Source organism: Grammomys surdaster, unplaced genomic scaffold (genome assembly GCF_004785775.1).
Source record: "Grammomys surdaster isolate TR1022 unplaced genomic scaffold, NIH_TR_1.0 322, whole genome shotgun sequence".
Classification (NCBI taxonomy): Eukaryota; Metazoa; Chordata; class Mammalia; order Rodentia; family Muridae; genus Grammomys; species Grammomys surdaster.
In genome coordinates, this window is record NW_021604741.1 from 918,517 (window position 1) to 934,694 (window position 16,178).

At 43.0% G+C, this 16,178-nt stretch overlaps 1 protein-coding gene across 3 annotated transcripts in view; it reads right to left on the minus strand.

The window, feature by feature from the left end:
• The window catches only part of Stab2 (stabilin 2), a 172,966-nt gene that overhangs the window by 154,798 nt on the left and 1,990 nt on the right, over positions 1–16,178 (minus strand). For all 3 annotated transcript variants that reach the window (XR_003712742.1, XR_003712743.1, XM_028778048.1), the window contains exons 2-3: positions 13,046–13,179; positions 6,492–6,607 (exon numbers count right to left, since the gene is read on the minus strand). Coding sequence is in view for 1 of the 3 variants with exons in the window: in XM_028778048.1 (XP_028633881.1) it covers positions 6,492–6,607; positions 13,046–13,179 (250 nt within the window). In the remaining 2 variants the exon portion in view is untranslated. The remainder of the gene's footprint in view (positions 1–6,491; positions 6,608–13,045; positions 13,180–16,178) is intronic.

Below are 16,178 nucleotides of genomic sequence, written 5' to 3' on the forward strand. Positions count from 1 at the left end.
AGGAGGAGGAGGAGAAGGAGAAGGAGAAGGAGGAGGAGAAGAAGGAGAAAGCAAGCAAAGCTTTTAAAAAAAGCCTGTATAACCATATCCTAATAGGAAAAACTTTTACTCTAAGTAAGTTATGACTGAAGGATACATGGATAAAATGTCCATTAGGACTGGTGTGAGCTTCAATGACAGGTTAGGAGAAGGTAGCCCTGTTCTTGTAAGTTTTCTGTAGTTTACACCCACTGGAGTGAAAGCAGGTCTAAGAGTCAGACGTGTTTATTTGTTGTAGCGCAGTGGATCCATCCCAAGGCCCTGTTCACACCGGACACACACTATACCACGTGACTGCCCTAGCCCAGATGTGGACTTTTAAGTGTGTCTCTGCGTCATCACACGTTACATGCTGTGGTCTCATTGCACCTCAGTATGAGAGGCCGGGAAGACTTGGGTCAGGGTTTAGACAACCATTCAGCAAATCAGAGCTGTGCCAGCAAGGGCCAAATGCTGCTTTTAAAAAATTTCTTTGTTCATCTGCTTCTATCTGATGATGCCTCTGATATACCTATCATCTACCTATAACTATATACCAATCAATCAATCAATCAATCAATCATCGATCAGCCTACCTAATTATCATCTATCTATCATCTATCTATCTATCTATCATCTATCTATCTATCTATCTATCATCTATCTATCTATCATCTATCTATCTATCTATCTATCTATCATCTATCTGTCATGTATCGATCTATCTAAGTTTTTGGCACTGAGGTTGACCCCAGGCCCTTGTACATGCTAGGAAGCCCTCTGACTCTCATCCACAGACCCAGCCCTTGCCTTTTGTTTTCATCATCATCATCATCACCATCACCATCACCATCATCATCACCACCAACATCATCATCATTGTTCTTACTTTCCTTCTAGACCCGGAACAGAAAGACAAACACATTGCCCATACTAGCTTGGTAACGCAATGCCCCCAGACCCCTAACAGGAAACTGAGGCACAGAGGGGTAAGATAACAGAGTCACACATCTATGGGTGTCATAGGGAAGGACTCTCTCTGGCTCTGACTTTAGTCTGTGATGGCTTCTCTGCATGACTGCTTTTTTCCCCTAGTTTATGGATTTCTACAAGTCACTGATTCAGCGATTGACTCATTTAACGCTGATGACTTCTTAGTTATTACTTCCCAAGCTGGCAATGGCAACTCTTTGTGTTTTCAGGAGAAAGTAAAATAACGTTTAGTCAGGTGGAGGGACTGGCGAGGCTTGTTTCTAAAGAGGAACCTTGATGAGTGTCCATCTTTGAAGTGAATGGACCATGGCCATCCTCCTGTTTGTCTGCAGCTGTGCTAAGAATGAAGGCCTGTTGGCAATGACTGTCCCTAGGGGTTTTCCTAAAGCCCTAGCAGCAGCCACTCTGTAGGAAACGGGACAATTTTCTCTGTAGAAACTCCTTTTCCTGATCCAACGCATGACTCACTAGCTTGAAAACTTATTAGGTAAAGTGTCCTCTACAGATATCTGTGTTGAAGCCCGACTCCCCTGTGATGGTACCAGGGGGTAGGGTTTTTTGGAAGCAATTAGCTGTGGGATAGTAGGCAAACGGGGGAAGTGGCAGTATCTGCATAGCCCTGGGATCCTCACTGGGGTCCCTGTACAACTGATTTCTCACGTCTGTTCCTGTGTCAGTCCCTCCTAATCATCTGTGACTTAGAGGGTCACGGGCAGTGTGACTAGCCTTGGCCTATGTGTGTGTATGTGTAGCATACAGTAGGTGATCAGTAAGTGGTTTCCTTTTATGGGCTGGCTAATACTTGAAGGAGCTTTGGGAAAATGATAGCAGAACTATGGGGATGAGAAAGTCTTTACTTCATGGCCTGAATGGGATCTTTTAATAATACATGAAAACTACTTGTTTGGTTTTAAAATGAAAGAAATTAAAGTACAAGTGACCGTTTATTTTCTGCATCTGAGATCATCCTGTGCCACCCCGGGTACAGTGTGGGTAGCAGAACTGGCATTCTCAGCAACTGCTCTTGAGAGAGCAATCACAGAATCTGCTTCAGGGGCGCGTTTGTAGTGCCTTTTGAGGCCGAAGTAGCTGATGCGACTATTTTAGGTCGTTATCACGGTCCCTTAGGCCACCGCTGGTGGGTGGTCTCCGTGTCAAGGCTTTCCACATGTATCATAAGCTGCCAGCAGATCACAAGCTGGTCTGCTTTAAAATAAGAGAATTCATTTTGGCCCAGCGAAGGCAGGGGGGACTCCCTGGAGCCTTATCTTTTAAGAGGTGGCCTAGCCCAGGCAACCTTAGCTCACTGCACAGTGCTAGCAGAAAACACACCCCAATATTCCAGGCATCTCTCTAGTTGGAACTCTCTACCCGGGAAACCGACGTGAGCTAAGTTTCTCACGTGAACTCAGCATCATCTACCCCTCAGAGCACACACGAACTGGTAGGACAGAATGACTTTTGGTTCACAGATCCTTTCTGTATTTGTAAAGCATCAAGTGTCAAGTGTAGTGAGGCACACGGTGTGGAAAAGGAAGGACTATGGAACAGAAACAGCACAGCACAAAAAATCAGTCTCACAGAATAGAGCAACGCTGAGCTGGAAAGGCAGATGTGAGACAGTTTCTCCTCTGGGGCCTGAGGAGGTGGCTCGGTGACTAAGACTGCTTACTGTTCCTGGAGAGGACCTGGCTTCTGCTCTCGGAACCCTTATCTAGTGGTTTACAACCATCTGTAACTCCAGTTCCGGGGGAGAATCCAACGCCCCCATCTGGTCTTTGTGGGTACCTACATGCATGTGGTATGCATAAGTTCTAACAGGCAAACACACATACACAACAACCTACCTACCTACCTACCTACCTACCTACCTATCTCTTACAAAGACCATTTGTCTTTGAGATTGCTTGCTAGGATCACAGCTGAGCTGTAGTGTGTGTGACATTTTTTGCACACATTTACTCTTGTGTTGTACAAAACCATTGCATTCAGGACTAGCTATAAAGAAAAGGTGTGTAAATGAAAACAAAACAAAACAAAACAAAACAAAACAAAACAAAACAAAACAAAACAAAACAGCTGGTTTCATCTCAAGTAGAACATTCGCTGCTCGGTACCAAAGGTGATGGTGTGTGCCTGTCACCTGATCAGTCTGGAAGCTGAGGCAAAACTTTTGCCAGGACTTAAAGGCCAGCCTGGGTTACATAGTGAGCTCTGGAACAGCCTGTGCTGCAGAGCAAAGCTCAGCTCGAATGTGATTAGTTAAAAATAGGTTTCTCTATTAAGCATGTTTGAAAAAGTAGCAGTCTCTTTAACTAGGGTGAGTCAGATTAAAATGAAGTAAAAACATCTTTCTTTTCTTAGGAAGCTATTTTCCCCCTTCAGTGAGGATGCGTGACTTATTCTTATTTTTAGAAGATGATGGGTAATTTTTTTTCTTTTTCATCTTGCTTTTGGTGTTTTCTGAATTTTCAGGATTGTTCGCTTGTTCCCAGAGTCAGGCATTATAAAAATACTTCTCACAGCGAGCCAGAGACACTGCTGACAGACGTGTTTATTGTACTATAAAGGAAGCGGGTGTCCCAACTGCCCCCAATGCAAGGTCATAGGGAGGGTGGGAATGTGCTTCCTCAGAATAGAGGGATGGACCTGTGTCAGCAGCTGGCCTTGTCCTTGGGGAATTGTAAAGTGATAGTCAAGACCAAACTTGTCACGGTCACAAAGTGGGTGAGGTAAAACAGGCAACCAAGGAAAGGGTTTATTTTCTTCCTGAGAGGAAGGAAGGAAGCCGTTTGTGACACTTGGCATGTTTGGATTATGAAGATAAAGGGAAGTACCCTTTGGCCTCTCTAGCAAACAGAATTGATGTCAGGCATTCATTTTCATATTTCTCCTCTCTGAGGAAATGCCTGAGCATTCAAACAAATATTTTTTTAGCACTTCAGTGCGGAGGGAGAACCTTGACATATTTGCCAGCACCCAGCAGAGCATGGTGGTGACAGCTGCTAAGGATGTGAGCCCTGTTTGCAGCTCCTGTTTTAGATGATGCCCATGTTTAATAAGGGGCTCAGAGAAAGGCATCACTTTACCTGCCTTCGATTATAGGAGATCTACTTTGAAAATGTTCTCACGCAGTTGGACGTGGTCGGCCGTTCTTTCTGTTGGATACACTAATTTCCTAATATGTCTGTCTTAGACAAAACTTGTTCTTGTCTTTGCTATGCCAGGCCAATAACTGTACCATCACACTCATTTTTTATGAAGTAGAAAGATAAAAGCAAATGTAAATATTCTTTCTGGTCTAACAAGAAGGCTGTGAGAAGTGGATGCAGTCATGGATATGTTTGGCACCAAATATCACCCTTGAACTTGGAAAACATATGGGCCACTCTAAAGATAACTGAGTTGAGCACTTGAGTCTGACATGCTAGAGCCATAGACGTATGTAGTGTCAGTGGGCAGGTATGATGGTTAGTTATGATTGCAACTACACACAACCTAGAATCACCTGGGAAGAGAACTTCAATGGGGCATTGCCTACACTGAGTTGGCCTTTGGACTTGTCTGTCAGGGGACATTGTCTTAGTTGTGGGAAGATCCAGCTCACTATGGGTGGCAGTATTCCCTAGGCCAGTGATCTTGAACTCTCTAAGTGGGGAGAAAGCAAGCTGAATACAAGCAAACAAGTGAGCAAGTGAGCATGCACGTATTTTTTCTTTCTGCTCTTGATTGTGTGTTTAATTAACTATTTGGAGTTCCTACCTTGACTTCCCCACAATGATGGATGTAATCGGGAATTATAAGATGAAATAAATTCCTTTTCCCCCTAAGTTGCTTTGTTGTCAAAGCATTTTGTCAGAGCAACATAAATGAAATCAGAATATGAAGTAAAGCTGGAACAAAGCAATTGATAGACAGGATGGTTAGGATATCTAAACCCCAAAGCTTTATCTTCCAGGGCAAGAAACACACTCTGAGCATTGGCTACAGAAAGTGAAGACACTGAGAATGAGTTAGAAACATCCTTGAAAAGCCCTGCTTTCGGTAGAGGACAAGATGAAAATATAGTAACCTTTGGTGCCTTCCAAAGGGAAGCCAGAAAGACATGCTTTCCAAATCCCTGATTCGTCTAGTCTAAATGGGACTATTCAAAAATTATATCAAATGATGAAGAGCCCAGGGCATCCCGATACCTAATGGCCGTAATGTGGAGTAAGTGGGAACCATTTCTCATGTAATCATTTGTTATGGGAAAACCAGCAGAAGACACAGATTTGTGTATAAAATGAGCTCAAGGATTGAGAAGGTAGATAGGAAAAAAATCAAGATAAAAATTAGCCAGACACTTAGAGTCTCAGCGTGGGAGTTACTGTCTTTCCCCTTCCTTGTCTTTAGAAAGGTTATTCTGAGCTTCAGTGGCCTTGCACAGTTATCTAGTCAGGCAGAAACAAAGCAGAGAACACTTCATGTGACTATATCCCAGAGGGATATTCCCATGCTGTCTTAGAAGCTAAGGAACAAGTGACAAATTCATAATGAATTAAAAATTTCAGATTTTAACTGCCCCAAACGGGAAGGAGACTCACATAATTTGCCTACAATGGAAAGGACCCAGTTGATATTTGGGTATTAACATCTATAATCAGTTTCAGCTAGCAAATGTTATGGTTGGTCGCAGAAATCTGAGGCTATTTATCACCAACTAGGACTTCCTACAGTGGAACCAGGTTGAGGTTAATTTTTTTTTTTTTTGTATAAATGCTGTGTTAGTTAGCTTTCCGCTGCTGTGATAAACGTTATCACCCAAAGCAAGCTGGCAAAAGAAAGATTTATTTGGTTTACACTTCTGTGTCATAGCCCAACACTGAAGGAAGTCAGGGCAGGAACCTGGAGGAGGGAATTGGGTAGAGGCCTTGGAAGAAGACGGCTTGCTGCTTTGCTTGCCATACTGTGCTCAACCTGCTTCTCTGTGCTACCCAGCATCAACTTCCCAGGAGCAGCACTGCCCACAGTAGGCTGGACCCTCTCACACAAACCACTATCAAGAAAATTCCCCCTAGACTTGATACACATGTATATAATATATGCATATTATTTCAAATGTATCTTTTTATGACTTGAAAAAGATCTTTCTTTTGTTCTTTTAACCTCTCCTTTTTTCTTTGGAGACAGGCTCTTGTTGTATAGCTTAGGTTGGTCTAAAATTTTCTTTGCAGGCAAGGCTGGCCTCGAAATCATGATTCTCCTGCCTCAGGCTCCTGAGTCTACAGGAATATGCTAGTAGGCTTGGTTCCAAGGAATTCTTTTGAAGAGAGATCACTAACTGTAGCAAGCAGATTCCTGTATAAAAATTGATGTTTCTACATATAGATGGAACACAAGTTCTAGAGAATCATCCTCCCATTCTTGCTTTCTGTTATATTTCTGTGAGATGGGCTCTGGAGAAGCACATTTCAAAATGCGAAGATTTCATCACTTACCCATGCAGTCTGGGCCCCAGTGTCCTGGACAACATTGAGGTTGTAGGTAATCCTTCCTACAAATATGGCGGCATCCAGGGATAGCCAGAACGTATGACTGGATGTCAAGCGAATACCTTGAAAAATAAAGAGAGGCTGTTTAACCTATGACCGTTAAAGTGGAGTTACAACTAGGTGGTGGGATGGCCCTGGATTTTATTTTTATTATCGTTATATGTACGTATGGTATGCGTGTGTGGTGTGTGTGTGTCTGTGTGTGTGGTGCATTTACTACCGCATGAGTGCACATGGAAGTCAGAGCATGACCCATCTGCCTGATTCTTTCCTTTACATAGGTTGTGAGGCTCAAACTCAGTTCATTAGGCTTTGGGCAAGCAATTTCACCATGGAGTCATCTTACTGGTGTGAGCCCTAGACTATAAACGAGGCTTTTAATATATATTAAAATATATTTATTATTGATAAATAAGTATGCATTAAATAAATATATATAAAATATATATTGCTTGGCTTGTTAGGTAGAATAAGCTTGATCATGAATTCCTTTCCATTGCTACAGACGGCCCAATGAAATTGAGAAACAATGAGAATAAAAGGTTTTCTAGATTGCTTCTATTGCTCCGATAAACAACGTGATCCAAAGCACAAAGGGTCTATTTGGCTGGTACTTACATGTCCCAGTCCATTACTGAGGGAAATTATGGCAGAGGCTGAGGCAGGGACCATGGAGCAACGCTGCTTACTGGCTTGCTCAGTCTGCTTTCTTATATAACTCAAGACCACCTCGGTATTACCTACAATGGGTTGAGTCCTACCACGTCAATCATCAATCAAGAACACACCCCCTAGACATGTCTGTAGGCCAACATGGTGGAGACGAGTCCTCGGCTGAGGTTCTCTCCTCCGAGGTTACTCTATGGTGACAAAAACTAAGCAGCAGATACAGTGATATCAGAAGTTATTAAATGGAATGAATGACAACAATAAGTCTTGGGAAAGTCTCGAAGAGAGCCTCTGTCACTGAGCATCCTCTCTCGCAGCCGGTGCAAGAGAATGACTTATTACGATGCTCAAGATGGGCAGATTTAAAACAAACCTCTTCTTTTCAGGTTAGGACATTCACGGCAGACACCATTTCATTAAAGAAATTCTGCCTCTGGGATGCTACAATGTCGTCAGCAACGTGCACTACCATGTGTGGAGGAGATGCTCTGCTACGTCCCTTAGAACAATTTCTAGCATCAAATGAGGTACAGCTCTAGAACGCAGCTCTGTGGAGGCTGGAGGTCACCTGCCTATGGTAATCTCTGCGCCTGGCTTGTTCTAGGATAACACTTCAGAGTGGAGACAGTGATGAAAATATTCTCTTCCATTGTTCAACTGTGCTGTTGTTAAAAAATATGTATGTGTGTGTGTGTCTCTGTGTGTGTTTCTGTGTGTGTGTGTGTGTGTGTTGGAACGATAACTCAGTGGTTCAGAGCACTTGTTGCTTTTCCAGACAGAGTACCCAGGTTAAATTCCCAGCACCCACAATGTGGCTCACAATCATCTGTAACTCCAGTTCCAGGGGATCTGACACTGTCTTCTGGTCTCTGCAGATACTGTAAGTACATGGTGCACGGACATGCATGCAGACAAGACACCCATACACATAAAATGAAAATGAGTACAAAAAGATCAGTGTGGGGGTCTGTTCTTCTAGAGCAGTTCTAAAACACAGCTGACTAACAAGAGACACTTGCTTTGCGGACAGTTAAGTCAGAGACAGCACTGAGCTACTGTCTGAAAGGGGATATCTCTGCAAGAAGGGGGACAGAGGAAACTCGCAGGTCTTAACTTCTCAGAAGACATAAAGGAAGCCCATAGATGTATGAAAGTGTGTCTGTAACCTAGAAGAGATGAACTGAAAGCACAATGACACAAGTTCTCATAGCTATTAGAAGAGTTTTATCTAAAGCCCCCTAATACAATGCTGGTGGACACGGAGCAAAGAGAACAGTTCAATTTTGATAGGAATGTCAGACTCTGCAGCTGCTGTGTAAAACAGCTCTTCAGAATATTAGAAATATAGCTATCATATGACCCACTAATCCTATCCCTGGGAATCTGGGAATATAGTCAAATATATATATATATTAGCAGACCACTCTGAATGTATATCCTGGGACATAAATTGATGTCCTTGGACCTGACAGTAAAAATCTGAGCCCAGATCTAACTTCTATCTTTAAGATTGCCACTTGAAATGGAGCAGGTCCATCTTTGTTGCCCACGCCTGTGCTGCTGCTGAACAGCTTGTGGAGAACATAGAGCCAGAGATTACCAACCAATTTGTAAGAAAAAATTATCTGATTGCTTGGAAGCACATCTCAGAGTCCCAAAGCACATGGGTATTCTGCACTGTGAGGACATTTGCACCTGATAAGCTATTTTCTGCACCTTCTTTAAATTCCCAAAGTAATCTTTTGCCTGGGCAATTATGTGACCTTCCTTCTCTTCCCTATCTTCCCAACATATTCTCTCTCTCAAAAATGGGGCCAATGACCTTCCCACATATGGTCAAAGTATATATGTATATGTATGTGTATATGTATATATATATGTATATACATCCATAGTAATTGTAGCATTATTCACAATAGCTACAACAACAGGGAAACATACTAAATTTTAACTGATGGACGAATGGATAAAGAAAAAAAATGCATCTGCAACAGAGCATATTGAACATTCTCTGCAATGTTCATTGCAAATGCAATGGATATTATTTAGCCTTACACTAGAAGAACATGCAATTTGATTTAAAAATTTTTGTTTTTATTTTAACTTATTTATTTTTTATTTGTGTGAGTTTGTCTGCTTCTCTGTGCACTGTGTGCCCAAAGGCCAGAGAGGGTGTCAGCTCTCCCAGGACTGGAGTTACACACAGTTGTGAACCACCATATGGGTGCTGGGAATTGAACCTGGATCCCTCTGCTAGAGCAGCTGGTGCTGTTAACTGTTGAGCCCCACCTCAGGCTCTGAGACTATGCAGTTTGTATGCAATGTGAATTAAATGGAGGGTAGCACACTGGGAGAAAAAAGTCAGACACAGAAAAGCAAACACTACATGATTCTACTTAGCTGAGGAAACTCAGAGAGGCAAATGGAAAGAAGATGACAAAGTGTTCATAGGGCGTGACGTGAGGGGGAAGTGAGCCATTTGCCAAAGGGTGCCACGTTCTGGTTACGTAAGACAGATAAGTTCTAGAAATCTATCGCAAAGTCTATGCCTGCAGCTAAGTGACGTCAACTTAAAATGTATGTGATGGAAGATTGTAGGTTAGTGTTCTCATCAAAGAGAGAGAGAGAGAGAGAGAGAGAGAGAGAGAGGATGGAGCGAAACAGATGGATCTGTGTGCTTGTGGGGAGCTTGTGGTGTACTGATCTCAAAGTGCATTGAATTGTGGGCATTAAATAGATTCGGTTTTAGTATGTTCATCATATCTCTACAAAGTGATTTCTTAAAACATCAAAAATAGCTCTCTCCTCCAGCCAAGCAAGATACCCAAAGGAAAGGAGGCCAAGGGGAAGAAGGTGGCCCCAGCCCCCTCCCCCCCCCCACTGTTGTGAAGAAACAGGAAGCCAAAAACAAATCCTTTGTTTGAGAGAAGACCCAGGAACTTCGTCATTGGGCAGGACATCCAGCCCAAAAGAGATCCAACACGCTTTGTCAAATGGCCCCACTACATCAGGCTGCAGCAGCTAAGAGCCATCCTCTATAAGCGACTCAAAGTACCTCCTGCCATTAACCAGTTCACCCAGGCCCTGGACAGGCAAACAGCTACTCAGCTGCTTAAGCTTGCCGACAACTGCAGGCCAGAGACAAAGCAAGAGAAGAAGCAAAGGCTACTGGCCCGTGCTGAGAAGAAAGCTGCTGGCAAAGGAGATGTCCCAACTAAGAGACCACCTGTCTTCTGAGCAGGAGTCAATACAGTCACCACCTTGGTGGAGAACAAGATGGCTCAGCTGGTGGTGATTGCCCATGATGTAGACCCCATTGAGCTGGTGGTTTTCCTGCCTGCCCTGTGCAGAAAGATGGGGTTCCCTACTGCATCATCAAGGGAAAGGCCAGGCTGGGGCTCCTGGTCCACAGGAAGACATGCATCGCTGTTGCCTTCACACAGGTTAACTCAGAAGACAAGAGTGCTCTGGCTAAGCTGGTGGAAGCTATTAGGACCAATTATAATGACAGATAGGATGAGATCCGCTGTCACTGGGGAGGCAACGTCCTGGGTCCTAAATCTGTGGCTTGAATTGTCAAGCTGGAAAAGGCAAAGGCTAAAGAACTCGCCACTACACTGGGTTAAATGTACACTGCTAAGTTTTCTGTACATAAATATAATTACAAAATTCTTTTCCAAAAATCCCATCAAAAATACAATACAAATAAAACAAAAATCCCAGCTTTTTAGCATAAATGAACAACAGACCAGTTTTCAATTCTAAAACAAACAGCATCCATGAAAATTTTTAGTGTGTGTGTATTTAGTAGTAGTAGTAGTCAGTAGTAGTAGTTAGTAGTCAGTGGTAGTAGTCAGTAGTAGTAAGTAGTAGTAGTAGTAGTAGTAGTCAGTAGTAGTCAGTAGTAGTCAGTAGTAGTCAGTAGTAGTAGTAGTAGTAGTAGTCAGTAGTAGTAGTCAGTAGTAGTAGTCAGTAGTAGTCAGTAGTAGTAGTAGTAGTCAGTAGTAGTAGTCAGTAGTAGTAGTAGTAGTCAGTAGTAGTAGTCAGTAGTAGTCAGTAGTAGTAGTAGTAGTAGTAGCAGCAGCAGCTTGGGTACAATCAAGAGCTCATCTTGACCCTTATCAAAAGAATATTAAAACATTCTTAGTAAGATGCCATATAATTTTAACTTTGAATTTTGATATAATCTTAGTAGGAAATGAATCATTGCAAACATGCTCTCACTCAGGTTAATTGATTACTTAGTTAGTTAATTCATGAATGTACTTGCTAATTCTAGACCAGGTAATATTGGGAAACATTGGTTTTATAATATGATGTGATCATACTAGGCAGATGTGAATGTCAACTATTGTTATACAACAATATTAAGGTTTTATTTCATTCATGGTAAAATTGCAGTAATTTGTCATTCATAAATTCAAAAATGAAATCATTTAGGCTCAGCTGCTCAGGTGTCTGCTGCGTGAGGACATGAGTCTGGATGCCCAGTACCCACATAAAAAGCTGGCACAGCAGTGCCCTCCTGTAGCCGTGGCACCAGAGAAACAGACACAGGAGGGGCTCCCGAGAGCTCTCTGGCCAGCAACTCCTTGTTGCAGAGAGAGCTCCAGTTTCATTGGCAGACCTTGTCTCAAAACATAAGCTAGACAGTGATTGAGGAAGATACCGAGTGTCACTCTCTGACCTACACACATGAACGAACACACACACACACACACACACACACACAAATACCTACAAACAAACATGTATACATATGCTTAATTCATAAATTAAAAACAGACTTATTGAACGATGCCTCATTTCTATATCGGCTAGCTGAACAAATCAAAACTTTCATTTCCTTTGGGCCTCCTGGCTGCACCTGTTAGCAGGTGTGCAGACCCAATTGACCCCCTTTGACAGGACCAGCCTTGAATAATGAAAGTTCTGGGCCATAGATGACCCTCAAGAATGTAATACAGACATTCCAACAATGGTGAAGTTTTTCTATCCTATCTTTTTGGATTCTAACTGGTAGTAGACTTCACAGCTTATTAGCAAGACAGGCACCAGACCCAAGGCTTAACAAATTGATTTTGTTTTTGAGACAGGATCTTGCTATATAGCCAAGGCAACCTATAGGTTAAAAAAAAATGTGTTCAAATTAGAACACTATTTCTATTTATTTATTTATTTATTTACATATCTCTATCTATCATCTATCATCTATCTATCTATCTATTATCTATCTATCTATCTATCTATCCATTTATCTATCTATCTTGTGTGTTGCATGCACATGAGCGTGTAGGTAAACACATCTGTGCTTGTTAACAGAGGCTAGGACAGGGTGTCAGGTGTTTTCCTCTGTTACTTTGTTCCTGTGAGACAGGGTTTCTCACTGACCTAGAAACTTGTCATTCTGGCTAGGCTGGCTGGCCAGTGCTCTCCATCTATCTCTGGCTCCCAACTCTGGGTCACAGGCATCTGCAGCTACACTGGAGTGGGTGCTGGGTTTTGCCCTCAGGTTCTCATGCTCACATATCCAATGAGCCACCTCCCCAGTTTGAGAGCCATTTTCAAATGACTCCAATTTAAAAAAAAAAAAAGGAGGGCAAGAGGAAGAGAGTGTTTATGTACAATGCAGTTTTGTACTAACATGTCAGTCCACAATAATAAGGATTTACACTCAAGTCCATAGATTGTGAGTTACTCTAAGTATAGTCTTAGAGGAAGAGATCAATCCTGGAATTACTTTGCAGTGTTTGAGACAGGTTGCTCCAATTTGGAGTCACAATTCTTAGGGTACCAAAACATGGGCACACATATCTCGTCATAATGAGTACCTGCAATCTCGAACCCCGATAGAGCCATTCGTAACCTTGATGTAGCCATCTGGACACTTGACTGCAAAGTTGGCGGAGCAGGATTGGCATTCTGTCCTGATGGTTAGGGTAGACTTCTTATCACATCTTTTTGCCTGTGCAAATACAGCAAAGAACACCAACTCCTGTTATCAGAACCTCGCAAAATATTTGGTATGGCTAGTTCTCTGGCTTGTTGCTTTCAGTCTTGTCTATCTGGAATTGGCGATCAGCAAGTAATGTCTGACATGGCTGTGGGGATGGACCGGGTACTGCTTGGGCTAAACATATGCACCATCCCTCATCCAGAACCTGGAGCCCTACGAGGTAGATTCACGTCACTACTTACAGTTATCAAAATGAGGAGCCAGAGCTACATTGCAGAGTCCCTGTTTCGAGTGGGCTAATGTTACAGAAGGTTATTCAAGACCACTTGTTCATAGATCGATTGTTTTCAAGGATAATGTTTCAGAATTGTTTCCACAGGGATATCTGCTGTGGGGCTAGTGCTGTGCTAAATGCTGGGGGGACAGTTTCTGTTCCAGAGAGGCGTGTAGAATTTAGATTTCAATCTGACTGAGAAACAGGTGGCTTGAGAGCAAAGATTGTTGTTGTTGATGTTGTTGTTAGTTGCTATGGCCTGAACCCCTAGAGTGCTGCCTGACACACCGTGACGCCCAGCAAATATGTGTTAATGTATAATGTAATAATAAATTAACCCATCAGGAAGGCACACTAGGAACAGCTATTTGGCAGCATAACGTGGCCCAGAATTAACTTCTTAAATGAATGATGTGGGCAGACCTTGGTCCCCCGTTGCTCCCAGTGCTGGAGCTGACCCTCCTAGACAGAGCCCCCACCCCCTCTGTCTTTCCAGCTTCCTTAGTCTCTCCGTCTAATTTAGTCTACAAAGGCAGACTAAACTCTGGAGCCCAGTGCAGAGTGTAGATCAAGTCCTACATCTTGTGAAGTGTAGGTCCTCCAGTGAGCGCCTGCTCTTTGTTATTAGCTGTTAAAAGGGAGAGGTTAGTAGCCAACTTTCCATGGTGTACCAGGTGCAAGCTGCCCGGCATACTGTGAGGGGGGAACAGAGTAACAGACAATGTTTCCTGAAACATTTCTTCATCCTACCTCTGAGCCTGACTGATGATCTGGCCTTACGTGGGTGATCCGTCCCCTTCCTAGGCTAACTAACCTCCGTCCTCCAAGGACAGGCTTTTCCTGTTTCCTCCATAAAACTATTCTTATTCTTTCTTTCCTTTGTCAAACTTCAAGTCTTCCAGCAGCTTGTTATTGTTTTTGTTTCTGAGAAAGGTCCTAAGTAGCCACACCCCCTCAAAGAAGCTCTATAGCCAAAAATGGCCCTGAATTATTTCTGATCCTTTTGCTGCTACCTCCCAAGTACTGGGTGTACTCCATCACAACGGGTATATGCAGATCGAGGGATAGAAACCCTGGCTCTTGTGAATGCTGGGTAAAGACCAGTTAAACTACAGCCCTAGTACCTCAGTTGTTAGTCTTTGCTCTTACTAAGAATTCCAGGCAGTTCAGGACCACGTCTCATATTTCTTTGTCATTGTAGCAGCACAATGCAGTTAGGTGTGGTGGAAACACCATCACCTCTAAGGTCATCAGAACATGGAGTGGCTATGCAGACTTCCAAAGGTGTCATCTGCTTTTCATTGCTCCAGAAAGTAGGCCAAGGGTCACTATTCTTATTGTAGAAGGCGTGGGGCAGAGGACTGAAGATAGTTTGGAGTGTGCAGTGACTTGCCCCAGGTCACGGATGAGTTATCAGCCTCTTGATTCTTTGATTAGTGCTTTCTTCAAGCACTCAAGCAGCACAAAGAAAACCAGTCTTTACTTTTATTAGAGGCTTTCTTTTGGTGATCACTGTGAACCGAAGTGTCCCCTGGCTATTACTCATATAATAACACAACACTCCCTTTAACTGTTGTGGTATGACTCAATTTTTCTAAAAGCAAGGTTGTGTTTACATCGGAGTTTCTGTTCATAAAGACAGATGAATTGATGAAATGTTCAGTTTTTCTTCTTAATATGATCAACTTAATTCTCTTTTTTCTTTCAGTTGGGGATGTGGCTCAGTTTGTAGAGTACAAAGCCCTGGGTTCAATCCTGAGTACTGCATAACATCATGTGTTTGTGGTGAGGCCTCTAATTCTATCACTCAGGAGGTAGAGGCAGGAGGATCAGACATTTAAAGTCATCCTCAGCTACACAGCAAGTTTACATGACCAACATACACCACTAATATAATGTGGTACATCTACATAATTATTAAAAACAAAGACATCATGAATTTTGCAGGCAAATGGGTAGAACTTGAGAATATCATCCTGAGTAAAATAACCCAGACCCAAAAGGATATGTATGGAATGCACTCAGTGATAAATGGATATTTGCCATAAAACACAGGATACCCATGCTATACCTCACAGACCCAAAGAAGTTAAACAAGAATGAAGGTCCAAGCAAGGAAGCTTGAATCTCACTTAAAGGGGAAATAAAATAGTCATAGGAGCCAGATGGAGGGAGGGAACTGGATGGGAGAGGGGAATGAGTTGGGGAGGGTTAGGATCAGGTGTGGGGAAGGACAGATGCCATGAAAATGAATGGAAATCTGCAACTGACAGGGATGGGGAGGAAAAGGGCATCTTGAGGATGTGACAGAGACCTGGGATAAAGGAGGCACCCAAGAGTCAATGGGTGAGTGTCCTTAGCTGTGACTCACAGCACTGGGATATGGAACCTGGAGAGGCCACCTCCTGTAAACATGCAGGAACCCGGTAGAGTGATAGGGATACCAACCCATAAAATTTATCCTGTCTAGAAGAAATGCAGGCACAGGGTTTGGAGCAGAGACTGAGGGAATGGCCAACCAATAACCAGCCCAGCTTGAGATCCATCCTATCGGTAAGCTCCAATCCCTGCCACTTTTAATGAGACTCTGTTATACTTGCAGATAGGAGTCTAGCATGGCTGTCCTCTCAGAGGTCCCACCCAACAGCTGACTCAGATGGGTACAGAGACCCACAATCAAACAGTGGATGGAGCTTAGGGACTCTTATGGGGGAAGGATTGTGGGCCCTGAATA